This window comes from Heloderma suspectum, chromosome 14 (genome assembly GCF_057233095.1).
Source record: "Heloderma suspectum isolate Gila_16-S chromosome 14, 16-S_ref, whole genome shotgun sequence".
NCBI classification, from domain to species: domain Eukaryota; kingdom Metazoa; phylum Chordata; class Lepidosauria; order Squamata; family Helodermatidae; genus Heloderma; species Heloderma suspectum.
In genome coordinates, this window is record NC_139471.1 from 24,739,970 (window position 1) to 24,754,453 (window position 14,484).

Below are 14,484 nucleotides of genomic sequence, written 5' to 3' on the forward strand. Positions count from 1 at the left end.
GCCCAAGGGCGGCTCCGGCCCCCGGGCGCTCCGGCCGCCGCTCGAGCTGTAATGCCTCCCCCCGCCCGCGGGGCAGAGCCAAGAGGGCGGCCTATTTCTGTGGCGACCAACTTGGCCGCTGCGGGCCCAAGTGCTGAAACTGGCGATCTGGAAGCTGCCGCTGAGAGAAGGCCACGAAGGCTCACGGCAGTCAAGCGCGGGCCTGTCGGTCCTGGACGGCGTGGCTCCCTGTCTCCGCAGCCAAGCGCCTGCTGTTAGCAGCAATACCCGCCAGCTGCTTCTAGGAAAGGAAAACGACAGCCCCCCCCCCCCGCCGGAGGCTAGGGGGAGGCGGCCCCCTCTCTCCAAACAGTAGCTCTGCGGTTGCCCCACCACAGGCACGGACCTTCGCTTTCACCCCTAAGAATGAACTGCAGCCCATCCTTCCTCTGGGAGAAGGAATCAGAAGTGGGGCAGCGCCCCCAGCACTGCCCCTAAGCTCGTGGTTCTTCAGGATCCCACCCCCATGTCTGGAACTGCCCTCTGGCTGGGGGGCTGCATCTTGTCTCTAGTGCACAGGAAGACCCTGCAGCTGCTGAGGTTTGCCCTAAACCTGCTTCCACCAACCTGGTGTCCTCCAGATGTGTTGCATCACAACTCGCTTTGGCCAGGGAAAGATGGGAGTTGCAGCCGCACGCCCTTGGAGGGCACCAGGCCGGGAGAGGCTGTCTCACACCACTGATAACACATGGTGGGTTTTTCCTGGCTTCTCTCTCAATCGCAGCCTTCCCCCATGTGCAATAATGGGAGAATAATACTGGCCTACCTTACAGGGTTGCTGTACAGACTGCAAAATATATGGTACACAACACCCTCTGAATGCTCTGCAGTGCCATGTAACTGCTTGGTGTTCCTAAATTACAAAGCAAGAGCACAATTCTCCTAAAATTTAAGGCACAGCTGGTCTGTGCAAAGCAATTCTGAGCCTGCATTCCTTGCTTAAGAACGTCAGAAATGCCCTGCAAGATCTGGTCAAGGTCCACCTTGTTTGGCATTGTCTGCATTTGGGGAGGGAAAGGCAGGATATAAGTTAATGAAATAAATAAGAATTCCAGCTACCCACAGGGACAAAGGGATGGGTGCACCAGAGATTGGCCCATCATACCGTCTGCTCACCCTGACAGAGATCACCTGTCCAGGCTGGGCCCCAGGGTGTTGCACCTTACAAGCTGCTCCTCTCTACGGTTCCCAAACCAAATCTCATCAGCTGCTTCCAAATCAGGATTTTCTGCCTCTTATTTGAGGTGACCCATCTCTCTCCCTCCTCACTCTGCTTCCCTCCACTCAGCAAAACTCCGGTTATTCCGGCCTGTGAATTCAACTGACACCAAGGAGACTTTCCTCAGGGCTACCGAGGGCTGTGCAGAAGACATCCCGAACAAGGCTTGGGAGACACGGAAGTCAAGCCTAGGGTGTGTTGTGTTCACATAGGACAGTGTTTGCCATCAGTCCTGCGGGGCCATAAACTAAAATGATTTAAGGAAATCCCGGAAGTTCTTGCTAAGGACACCCGGATTTCTAAGTTCCACCTCACAGGCTCTCCTTGTCCTGGCATACACTTTCCAGTTTTGCCTGCTGCGTCCAAGATGCACACACAGCATCAGAAGAGCCCTGTTAAATCGAGTCCGAGATCCAGCCATTCCACTGTTTTGTTTCCAGCCATAGCCAACCCGATACCTCTGAGAAGTTCACAAGCAGGGCCTGGAAGCCACAGACCTCACCCAGGGCTTATCCCAAGCATCTGGGACTCAAGAGGTAGACTGTCTCTGAACCCAGAAGCGCTGCCCTTAGGTAAAAGCTATTGATAAGGCGGATTCTCCACAAATTGGTCTAATCTCCCTTTAAAGCTAGTGGCTCTCATGATATACCTTGTAGTAGTGAATTCCATCTGTTAATTGCGCACCAATGACTCCCTGCCTCTCTTTTGCCTGTCCTGACCCTACCGGAGTAAGCTCTGTGTTTGAGTTCTAGTATTGTGAGCAAGGGAGAAAAATCCCCCTCCTCTCCGTTCCCTCTAGGCGTTCACCACTAAAGCTGGCCCATCTCTCAGCTGTCTCAGGTCACCAGAGGGATGATCCTTTCTAACAGGCCCTCATTCATAAATGCCAGCACTGGGAATAAACGGAAATTGGTTTCAGATAAAGGCAGCGAAGCGGGAGTCACGCTGGGACAGGGCGGAGAAAGTGCAGGAGTTCGGAGTGGCCCATTTCGCACTTTCATTTGCCCCAAACCTTCCTGAAACTTGGGAATCCCAGGAATTCAGGAAATGGCTGGTTCCTGTCAGACTGGGGGCTGAGGTGCAACAGGGCAAGGCAGAGGAGGGGTGTGCTGAGGAATGTGGGGGCAGAGCAGAGCCCCTGCTTTGCATGCAGAAGATCCTGAGTTGGATCCCCAGCAGCATCTCCAGGCATGGGAAAGCTCCTGCCTGGCCCCCTGGAGAGCCGCTGCTGTCAGTGTCGACAACACGAGTGTAGATGGACCCAGGGCCTGACTGGGATAAGGCTGCTTCCCATGTTCCTCTTGTCCCTCAGAGCTTTTCCATGGGCCACTGGAGCGTCACATGCTCTGCACTGGCTTGTTGCCAGCAAGAGGCTTCCGCATTGGTCTGGCTCCCCCTTTTAGCCAGAGGTGGGAGGGGGAGCCCAGCTTGAATCTATGCCTGAGGGTTCTCAGTTCTAGACCTGCTCCCACCCCAAAGTTGCAATGCTCCATGCTTGGGTACATGGATGCACAAGGAGCACACAGCTTAGGCTGGAGACCGGCAAATCCTTCCTAAGAAAGCTGGAAGCGGCTCAAGAGAGGTTCTGCTTCCAACAATGTTACACACGTGGACCACTTCCACCTCTGGTCAAACAGGTGCTGTTTGAAATAATTCAAAACCCCACACATCTTGTTTAACCAGGATGTAGCAGAAATCCCATCCTTTAAACTACCTTTGACTCTCAGGGAAAAGTAAGTCTCCATTTCCAGCATTAGCAGTCACCTCCTTCTGTCATCTCACCACGATCTTCAGGATCAGCAAAGAATTCTCTCTTACCTACACCATCAGTGTGACAAATCTGAACAAAGGCTTGGAGAGAATTATTCTTGGTAACTGCCCAACTCTTCATTTCCCAGAAGATGCATCCAAAGGTCTGAACCTGAGCATCTTCCAAAGGCAACGCAAGGCCTCTCCCTCAGGGGAAGCTGGAATCAGTGCAAAGAACAATTAGGATGATCCTCACAGGAATGGCAGAATTCATGATGATGGGGGAAGAGGCTATCATAGAGTTATGGAGTTGGAGGGGGCTTGGAGGGAATCTAGTTCAACCCCCTGGCCAATGCAATGTTTAGCTTAGAAAAGAGGCAAGTGAGGGGAAACATGACAGATGTGTACAAAATAGGGATGTCAAATGGAGGCTGCCATTACTGTATCGCCAGCACTCTGGAGCCGGAGTGCCGTTCTGGCCAGGATCCTCCTGGAGGAACTGGAGCCGTTCTGCCATGGATTTTGGAGGCCGGATTCCACAGAATCTGGCCTCATTTGAGTCTGCAGCAGAGCAGCGCTCCAACGCCCTAGTGCTGTTCCAGCCCGAATCCTCCTAGAGCTGAGGTACGTGCAGCGGTACGGAGCCGCAGTGTGGCTCTATGGAATCCTCATGGAGCGGAGCCACTCCGGAGGATTCCAGGGTGGGGAGTGGATCACCTCCCCCGCGGGCGGATTCCCCACCAGAACGGAAGGTGGGGAATCCATACATGCCTAGTACAAAATGATGCCTGATGTTGAGAAAGTGGAGAAGGAGACATTTTTCTAGAAGCCGAAAGGGCCATTCCAGGAAGCTGATTGGTGGGAGATTCAGGAGAGGTAAAAGGAAGGACTCCCTCACACAGCACAGAGTTAAACTATGGCATTCACTACCACAAGCTGTGGTGATGGCCACCAGTCTGGATGGCTTTAAAAGGGGGTTGGACACATTAGTCTATCAATGGCTACTAGTCCTGATGGCTATGTACTCCCTCCAGTCTCAGAGGCACTAGGCCTATGTACACCAGTTGATGGGGAACATGGGCAGGAGGGTGCTATTGTATTCATGTCCTGCTTGTGGGTTGCCTACGGGCAGCTGGTTGGCCACTGTGTGAACAGAATGCTGGACTAGATGGACCTTGGTCAGACCCAGCAGGTCTCTTATGTTCGTATGCAGGCACTGCAGTGCAGGATGCAGCTACCAAGAGCTATTAATCATGATGGCTGTTTGGAACCTCCATACTCAGAGGCAGTCTACCTCAGAGGACGAGTTGCAGGAACCATCTGGTGGCCTCCAGTTACAACCAGGGGTCTGGACTAGATGGATGTTTGGCTGATCCAGCAGCAGGGCTCTATGGGAACTTTTTAAAAAGAGAAGATATGAAAGCCCTTTACAAACAAAATATAAAGAGAGTGATGTATCAAATGGGGATTTATCTATTTATATAAAATATTCACACGTTGTTGTTGTTCAGTCGTTAAGTCGTGTCCGACTCTTCGTGACCCCATGGACCATAGCACGCCAGGCCTTCCTGTCCACCGCTCTCTCCCAGAGTGTGCTCAAGTTCATATTCATTGCATCGGTGATGCTATCTAGCCATCCCATCCTCTGCCATCCCCTTCTCCTTTTGCCTTCAATCTTTCCCAGCATCAGGGTCTTTTCCAGGGAGTTTTCTCTTCGCATTAGGTGGCCAAAACATTTGAGCTTCAGTATCTGTCCTTGCAATGAGCAGTCAGGGTTGATTTCCTTTAGGATGGACTGATTTGACCTACGTGCTGTCCAGGGGACTCGTAAGAATCTTCTCCAGCACCACAGTTCGAAAGCATCGATTCTTTGGCGCTCAGCCTTCCTTATAGTCCAGCTCTAACAGCCATACATTGCTACTGGGAAAACCATAGCTTTGATTATACGAACCTTTGTCGGCAAGGTTATGTCTCTGCTTCTTACTATGCTGTCTAGGTGTGCCATAGCTTTCCTCCCCAGGAGCAAGCATCTTTTAATTTCATGGCTACAGCCACCGTCTGCGGTGATCTTGGAGCCCAAGAAAATAAAATCTGTCACTGCTTCTACTTCTTCCCCTTCTATATGCCACGAAGTGATGGGGCCAGATGCCATGATCTTCGTTTTTTTAATGTTGAGTTTCAAACCAGCTTTTGCACTCTCCACTTTCACCCTCAACAAGAGGCTCTTTAGATCCTCTTCACTTTCTGCCATAAGGGTGGTATCATCTGCGTATCTGAGGTTGTTGATAATTCTCCCGGCAATCTTAATTCCGACCTGTGATTGATCCAACCCGGCGTTTCTCATGATCTACTCTGCATATAAATTAAATAAGCAGGGCGACAATATACAGCCTTGTCGTACTCCTTTCCCAATTTTGAACCAATCGGTTGTTCCATGTGTGGTTCTTACTGTTGCTTCTTGACCCTCGTACAGGTTTCTCAGGAGACAGGTAAGGTGGTCTGGTACTCCCACCTCTTTAAGAATTTGCCAGAGTTTGTTGTGATCCACACAATCAAAGGCTTTAGTGTATTCACACATACACACCCAATTTTATTTAAAGCACAGCCAGGGGTATAAGAGCTAATAACTATGATCAAGATATTAACAAATTTAGGTGTGGAGTGTGGATCCAGAGGGTTCTTTGGTCATCACCCCTGTTGGGGTCTCCGTTAGAGAACCAAAAGGTGGGATATACACATTTTAATAACAAAACAAACATGCTGAGAGGAAGAAGCCATCTGTTCCTGGAGACAATAGAGATGGAGAGAGGCTCTGCAATGGAGTTCCTCAGTGTTTGATATTCAGATGCTATTCTACAGCTTGCATCAGTGATCCTGCATTTAAGGAAGCAGAGTTTTAAATGCAGGATTTTAGGCTGGTGTAGAAATGCCCTTAGAACCAGAATCAACGGCTAGGAGGCTTTTCCTGGGGAGCTTTGTGGGTCGAAGGGCAACCCCACCCCATTCTCTCATCTTCCAGGCTTACATGGGGTTTAGGGGCAGAGATTTCGCCAGTCAGGGATGTGAGGGGGGGGGCGCTCCTCCTTGTCAGCAGGAGTCGCCCCCCCCAGGAATGTCTTGGCAACTCTGCTGCATTCTTTGCCCAGCCCGATCAAGGACGAGATGGGGAAACTGTGATGGCACTAGCAGGAAAAACTGCTCAAGGAGGAGGAATGAGAAGGCCGCTAGCCAGGCTTGGCTTGGCAGCCATCCAAGGGAGCGGCAGAAATCCAGGTCCTCCCTATAGAAAACAAATGCTCCTGGAGTGGCAACCCAGGCAGGAAACGGCTGGCTACGATTAGCTGGGCCAGTTTGGTGGCGCTTCCAATCACCTGGGAAAACCCGTTTGGGGCACAGCAACTTCTCTTTTCCGCGGGGCGGGGGGGGGGATTGGTTGGGGGCTGAACTCTGTGGCAAAGACTGAAGGACAGAAGCTAGCATAGCTGGCCACTGATGGGATCATGAAGGGGGAGCGGGTAATGAGAAAGTTGCAAATAGTTTCTTACAGTTTAAAACTGCCGGCATTTTGAGAGGATGACAGAGTGACTGAGGAGTGGTTCATATGCCAGACAACACAGGCACACAAAACCGAGCTCAAAATGGGAATCCAATTCGCATCCAGCCATGAAGCTGACCGTATCTGTCACTATTTCCCAGCCACTGCCTACCTCACAGGGTTGTTGTGAAAATAAAACAGAGGCACCATCAAGCTGCCCTAAGCTCCTAGGTGGAAGAGCGGGATAAAAATGTGTGCACACATATATTACAGATGATATGAAAACATAGCTCTTGCTACTGCCAGTGTTGTTTCTGTGGCACAGGCAGGTCCCTACCCTGGAGGAGCTTACAATCCAAATGCGGACTGCACAGGAGGGATACGAGTGACGGGGTAAGAAGTGTTGAATGGAAACATCCGCTTTGTTCCTTCCCTTTTGTCATCTCCCGGGTTGTCAACATTTAGACTGTAAATCCTCCTTCCCCAACCCTTCTGGAGGACACCAGGTTGGGGAAGGCTATACTGTAAGTTCTTTGAGGCAGGGACCAGTCATTCTTCTGCTCAGGACCACCGCCAGGCTTCCGTTTCCCAGTTTCCTCCTTGCTGAGAAAGGATTTCTCCAGCCCTGATGGGAAGAAAACCAAGGCATGTCCAAGACAGAGCTGAACGGGCATGGGTTCGGCCCGAGCTCCTGCTCCTTCTCCCTGCTCCTGGGGCACACCGAGGGCTGCCATAAAAGCCCCTGCCTGCACAACCCTTCCTGAGGGCTGCTCAAGACAGTGGGCTGGCGGTGTCACCGCCATGACCAGTGGCTAAGCCCAGCCTGCAAAGGGAAGGAGGAGGCCCTGCTCCATGGCGGTGTGGCGGGTTCCCACAGGCCCCGGGCTTGCTGCTAATCCCTTTTGTGATGGTCTGATTCAAATGCAGCACAATGTCCCCCCCCCCCCAAGAGGGAGCAGGATAGGAGAGCAAAGCCAACTGAAAGGATGAAATAAAACTGTTGACCTTTCACAACAAACTTTTAATCTCCCTCCAAACAAGTCTCTTTGGTCCAGCCTCCACCCTCCATGACTGACCCTGGGCGCCCTCTGAGGCCAAAACTGAACACTGGGCGGCAAAACATGGGAGCCCCACTCTGGGGCGCATCTCCCATGTCCAGAGGGGGTGGGGAGGTTGGAGGGGAATGGGGGTGGCTTGCCTATCTCCCCCCCCCCCGCTTTTTATTTGCAGTGCCTCCTCCCGGGCTGCTCCTTCTCCAGCTGAACTGCCACCTCAGGCTTGTCAGCCAAGAAAGGAATAGCCCCCGCCCCATCTTTCTCCCTTTCTTACCCCAAGTGCTCCTGACCTTCCCATACGCTCCCCCACCCAATTATCCTACTGCCCAGGTTTTCCTTGCTGTCTCCCCCTACCCCCAGGCAATGCCCCGAACAGGGAGGAAGTTGTCTGAGGCCTTCCCCGAAAACAAAACCAACTCTAAGCACCTGGAAAAGCATCCAGGTGGATTCACACACCCCTGGGTGGGGGGGCAGCTGTGCCTTGTTTTTCTCCCCTCCTCTCTCGGTTGAAATGTGGATTGAGCTGAGCATGGAACAGAGGAAGGTGCTTGAGCCCAGCTGCCACCAGCACTATCAGCTACCTGGTCCTTGTAGCAGGAGATGCTAGTGCTGGGGGTTGAACCGAAAAGCTTCCACGTGCGAAGCAGGTGCTCTGCCCCTAAGCTGCGATGGTCCCTTTCCCAGCTTGTAGCTTGCCCAGGGCAGGTACCTTTTAAGTTATGCTGTACAGTGCCAAACACACTCGAGAACAGTGCAAGAATAAATATGTACGTACATACATACATACCAAAAGGGCTGGAGAGAGGGGTCACACTGGAACGGCTTACACTGTGTGGTGGGGGGGCAGTTAAGTCTGCCCCATCTCCCAGCTGCTGTTTCTACCCTTCCACATACACACACACGTGCCCCTGCTGCTTGGACTGGAGGAAGATCCCAACAGTTTCAGGCTTCTGTGGTTGCCACTGGATCACTCGCCCGGCCTTATTGTTACCCTCTATGCAATGGGTTCAGCCAGTCAGGCCACACAGAGGGGTGCTCTCACTGGCACCTTTCGCCCTGGAGATGCCCCAAAGAACCAGCCTGGACACCTTTTGGGAAGTTTCACAAGACCTCCCTGCTTGGACTGGCCTTTGGGGAACTGGAGTCAAGGGCTGGCAAGGGCCGGGGGTTCAGTGAAACAGGTGTGTGTGTGTGTGTGTGTGTGTGTGTGTGCGCGCGTAGAATGTTGCTTTTCTTACCCACCCCAAGCCTGCAGAGTGGGGCAGGCTACAAATCTGAATCCACAAACCAATGCCAGAGACTTGCACAGCTGTAAGGCGTGGAGGAATAGATGCTCCTTGCCCACAAGATGGGAAGATTTGACACACAATCCTGCTAACTTCTTTGGCCGTCCAAATAAACGCAGCTTCTGAAGGCCAGCTTTTAAGCCACCCTGTTCCTTTCCCTCACTCTCACTCCGTGGGGAGGAAGCCCCCCTTCTCTTCCCACACCAGCTAGAGTTGGGAACAAGACCTTTCCCATTGGCTGTGCACTTACCAATGAGAATTTTGCTCTCCCATTGTCCTAAAATTCAAAGCTGTTCTCTTTTTTTTTTGCCAAGGACAGGAGAAAGAAAGAAAGAAAGAAAGAAAGAAAGAAAGAAAGAAAGAAAGAAAGAAAGAAAGCAAGCAGAGAAGACCACCACCCCGTTAATCTCGTTAGGTTAAACTGTTCTACAAACAGATGGAGATAGAGGGCCAGAGGATTTTGGAACATCCTGGGAAGGGGTTTGGACAGTCCATGGGGTGCCAGGGGTCACTGTGGCCAAGAGGGAGGCTTGAGGCCTTTGTGCTACAAAAAGCCACAGCGAGCAGTGAAGGCTAAAGGAGCATAGAAGCTGGAGGGAGAAGGTGGGCATCTGTGGCCTCCCTTTCTGTCCAAGGCCTGACCTGACAGTGCTGATGCCTCTCCCGGATAGATCACCTGACCTGCAGCCCAAGTTCCAGGCTTGCGCCCCCATAGCTGGCCCATGGGGAGAGCAGGCTCCACTCCACTGCAGGCTTCCCCATTTGCTGCTCTTTTCCTTGGCAGTGTCTCCCTGAGCTGCTGAAATTTCACTTGCAAGCTCCTACCGACAGAGACCTTGCTGGTTTGCTACCTTCTAACATTTGGAGAGCAATGAACTGGACTGGTCTCTGCCCCTTGGAGCTTGCTATAGAGTCTAAATTGACACGCTCCTCTGCTGCTGTTCTGCCACCGCCGCCCTACAGGAAAGGGCCACCTACCGGGGCTCTAGGCTAGCAGGTGGAAATCTCCGTCTCTTGAGGCCCCTGAGGCCCCTGCACCAGCTGCTAGAGGGATCCAGTGAAGATCCTTGCTCTCCCTGCTAGGAGCGCTTGCTGCCCCTTTACAGCAGGCAGCTCCTCCTGGAAGCTTTTCCTTCTCCTTCAGCCCCCACCTCAAAACTCACCTTTTCTGCAAAGTCTTTGGCAAAACCTCTTTAGCCCTCTGAGACCCAAGTACTGGGAAGGCCATTTACACATTGCCAAAGGAGAGGACACCAATATGCAGAGAGAGAGAGAGAGAGGTGCAAATTTAGAAATCATACTGTTAATTTAAATAGAAACACAATGCATTCCATGCTGCTGCCCCCGTGTCCTGCTTGTGGGTTTCCCATGGTCAGCTGGTGGGCCACTGTGTGAACAGAATGCTGGACTATACAGGCCCTGGGTCGGATCCAGCATTACAGCTCTTCTTGCGCCATTACAGTGGAGAGGGCTGGCTAGGTGATCTGAGTGGCTGCTCAGTCTGCTGTGCAGGTGCTAGCTGTGGACAGGGAACTCCAAGGCCCCTGCTCCACTCTGCCTCCTGATGGATCTTGGCCCTTAAATCACTGACCTGGAAGGGCCCATCAAATAGGCAAATCTCCTCTGGCAGCTCTCAAAATAGAGGACTGTCTTTTGTGAAGTAGGACACCTGGCCACCCTGAGTCCATGGAATGGCATTTTGCTCATATTCACCCATTTCCCTTCCCTCCCTCAGCTGGGTTCTCGCTGGCCAGTCAAAATTTCAATTGCAAGCTCCTAGGGGCAGCGACCTGTCTGGTTTGTTAGTCCTTAAACTGCCATGCGTACTGATAGCACAGTTTATATGATGGCATATCAGAAATAAACAACCCTCCTCCATTTTTTAATCCCACGAGAACATCTCTCTGTCCGTGGCACCACATGAGGAGGCAAGTAGCCCCCATCCCAGTCTTCTGCCACTGCCTCCCCCATGCCCCCCTCATGGCCAGTAGTTCCTGGGCTCCCCTGGGACTTCCACAATGAGGTTATCAGCAAGGGCAGAGGAGTCCTCTGGAAGTCCGCTGGCCCCACTGCTGTCGCATCTCCCCCCACAGTGGGCAGCCTTGGGGGTCCCTTGGGCTCCACCATCCTGGAGGTCACCATCGTTCCTCTACCGCTACCACCCCACCTTACAACATTGCAGCAAAAAACGACACAGCGAATGTGTGGAAAAAACAACAAATATGAAGAGGCAGTCTATTAGGAATTTGGGAATGTAGCAGTGATGAGGGGTGTGTGGGGAAATAACAAGCTGGCTGAAATTAATGGATGTGAACATCCAGGCAGATTTTTTTTTGGGGGGGATGTAATTTACTGATGGTGCCTGGGGGAAATTATGGACAGGCACATGCTTTGGAGAAGACAGGCAGGAGGAGACTTTAGGATCACGACTGAAAAGGATATCGTGTTTAGTGTTCCCCCTTCTTGTGTTTGATCTTTATAATAATAAAAATATATTTAGTGCTTCAGAGCTAAGTATTTTATATAGCGTGCTTCATAATATTTATAATGTTCCCATCCACGATACCTGTGTTGTGCTTGTGGATTTCCCATTCCGGCGGCTGGTCGGCCACTGCAGGAAAAGGGATGCTCGACTAGAGAAGTCTCTGGGCTGATCCAGCTCCAGGACGCCCCTCATGTTCTTATTCCTGCAGCCATCCTTACAACAACCCCGGAAGGTAGGCCGACATGGTCAACCCCACGCAGGAGACGCGGCTGAGAAGAAACTGACTTGCTCCGCTTTGCAGGCCCTGCGCGAAAGGGCAGCAATGGCGCAAAGAGGCGCCGAGGCAACTCGGCATAGGCTGCTCTGTCCCAGCCCTGGCCGGGAAGGCGCAGAGCCGCCCGCCTGCCCACTCCACGGCCACGGCTGGCTGGCAGGGCGCAGCGCTCCGGCGCCCGGCTGCGCGGGCGGCAGCACTCGCTGCCTTGGCCCGCTGGGCTGTGCGCGGCCGAGGAGAAGGGCGGCCCCAGGCCCGGCTGCGCGGAGCGCGCGGGCCCGGGCGCGACGCCATTCCCCTGGCCCGGGAGAGGAAGAGAGCTGGGCCGGGCGGACGTGGCTGCTTGCGAGCGGACGAGCCCCCCGGGAGCCGAGTGTGAGAACCCGCCGACTTGCCAAGCAGCGTGGGAAAGCTGGGGGGGCGGGGGGCAGCGTGGTGGGCTCGGGCGGGGGGAGGCCTAGCGACAGCCTCGGAGGAGAGGGAAGGAGCGTGTCGCGGCAGGCAGCCGAGAGCCGGGGAGAGGCAGGCAGGGGCGGGAATCCTAAAAAACAAACCAAAGCCGGCGGGGAGGGGGCTGAAATGTGATGTCTGCCAGGGCAGACTCTGCCCGGCGGGCCCGGGGCGCTCGCTCTGACCGGCAGCAGTGGCTCGCCAGGACTCCGGCAACGGGGCCGGGGGAAGGGGGGCTCTTTCGCATCAGCTGCTCCCTCCCTGGCCCTGGGGATGCTGCTGGGGATCGAACCGGGGCTCTTCCGCGTGCAGAGCAGTGCCCTGGTGCTCAGGCCTGGAGCCCAACGCCCTGGCGGGGAGAGGCCCGGGTGCAACCCCAACTGAAGCAGGGCCTGGGAAACCCAGAGATGCCTTCGGCAGCTTGGCGGATGGAGAGATGGTCCAGCTCCACAGAAAGTCACTTTGGCTGCTCATTTGTCCTGGAAGCCTCCTTGACGCTCAGGTGACTCATCACAAACGTGTATGGTCCCTTTGTCCTGAGAAGCAAAGTAATTCTGTATATGCTCAAAGGCACCTGGTTGCACATCTAGCAGGCCTTAATCTGTGCAGAAAAATAAAGTCCTCTGAGCATGTACCAAATTCCCTTTCCCAAACTCCACAAGCAATTCTTTTCTCTCTCACCACGGCATGGCGCTAAACATAGAAAGGGCGGCACAGCAGCTTTTAAACTAAACCCTGGGGGAAAGCTGACAGGAGCTGAGAAGCATCTGGTTCGGGTTAAATCATTCCAAAGGGATGAAGATGAAAATGTTCTTGATTGCCCAAATGTAGAAGGGGAGGAAATAGGCCAGGAGTACATGGTATAACATAATAGCCAAAGGGGCCACCATCCCATAGCAAAAGATGCGCATGCCAGAGGCATCTGGGTAGGAACACCCTGTTTAGGTGTTTCTATGCAAATGCTAGAAGCCTCTGAGCCAAAATGCGAGAGCTGGAGTGCTTGGTTTTAAAGGAGAATCTTGATATGGTGGGCATTACAGAAACCTGGTGGAACAGAGAACCAGTGGGATAAGGTCATTTCGATATAAACTCTACAGGAAGGACAGGAAAGGGCGTACTGGGGAGGTGTTGCCCTGCACGTCAAAGAGGGCATAGTGTCGAGTGGACTGGAACACCTAGAAGGCGTAGGTTCTTCCATAAAAGCACTGTGGGTGATGATACCAGGCTCCAACGTTAATTTAGTGCTAGGAACATGCTATTGTCCCCCAGACCAGAATGCTCAGAGTGACCTCGAGATGGAAAACAAAATCAGGGAGGCCTCCAAGGGCCTCCAAAACAACAAGGAAGTGTTGTAATGATGGGCAACTTCAATTACCCCACATTGACTGGACAAATGCATGCTCCAGCCACAACAAAGAGGTTAAATTTCGCGATGCCCTAAACAACTGTGCCCTAGAACAGTTGGTCATGGAACCGACCAGAGGGGAGGCGACCTTGGATTTAATCCTAAGTGGTGTTGCCCAGGACCTAGTACAAGATGTAAATGTTGTTGAACCAATTGGAAACAGTGACCACAGTGCTATCAGATTTTATATATATTTAGGTGGAAAATTGCCCAGTCCCACAAAGTCACATTTGACTTCAAAAGCAGAAACTTCTCTAAAATGAGGGAACAGGTGAAAAGGAAGTTAAAAGGGGGAGTCAAGAGGATTAAATCCCTTCAGAATGCTTGGAGATTACTCAAAACTACAATAATAGAAGCCCAGCTAAAATGTATGCCACAGGTTAGGAAAGGTAGCACCATGTCCAAGAGGCCACTGGCACGGTTGACGAGCAGCGTCAGGGAAGCTATTGGAGAAATGAGGGCTTCCTTCAGAAAATGGAGGCCTTGCCCAAGTGAGGAAAAGAAAAGGCAGCACAAGCTTGCACAAAGGCGATGCCAGCAGACAACAAGAGATGCCAAAAAGCATGGTGAAGAGCATATCGCTAAGAACATCAAGGCCAACAATAAAGAATTCTTTAAACGTATCAGAAGCAGGAAACCAGCTAGGGAGGCAGTTGGACCATTGGATGACCATGGGGTTAAAGGAGTACTGAAGGAGGGCAAGGAGACTGCAGAGAAGCTGAATGAATTCCTGTCATCCGTCTTCTCTGCAGAAGATAAATGACAGATACCTGTGTCTGAACTGATGTTTTCAGGAAGGGAGTCTGAGACCTGAGGCAAATAGTGGTGACAAAGATGAAGTTCTCAACCTTCCTGGTAAATTGAAAGCAAATAAATCACCAGGCCCAGATGGAAGCCATCCTAGAGTCCTCAAAGAACTCAAATATGAAATTGCTGATCTTCTGAACGAAATATGCAACATGTCCCTAAGATCAGGCTCCGTACCAG

The 14,484-nt window shown here is 52.4% G+C and overlaps 1 protein-coding gene across 7 annotated transcripts in view; it reads right to left on the bottom strand.

Moving 5' to 3' along the window:
* EXD3 (exonuclease 3'-5' domain containing 3) overlaps positions 1 to 14,484 on the bottom strand; it is a 193,064-nt gene that overhangs the window by 36,523 nt on the left and 142,057 nt on the right. Inside the window, exons 21-22 of one of the 7 annotated variants that reach the window (XM_084820589.1) lie at positions 10,047 to 10,098; positions 5,574 to 5,881 (exon numbers count right to left, since the gene is read on the bottom strand). The exons of 4 other annotated variants lie outside the window; for them this stretch is intronic. In XM_084820589.1, coding sequence (XP_084676715.1) covers positions 5,856 to 5,881; positions 10,047 to 10,098 — 78 coding nt within the window. In that variant the 3' untranslated portion in view covers positions 5,574 to 5,855. Of the gene's footprint in view, positions 1 to 5,573; positions 5,882 to 10,046; positions 10,099 to 12,472; positions 12,629 to 14,484 lie in introns of those variants that run through there. 2 more of the 7 variants (XM_084820593.1, XM_084820590.1) reach the window with 2 other exon arrangements.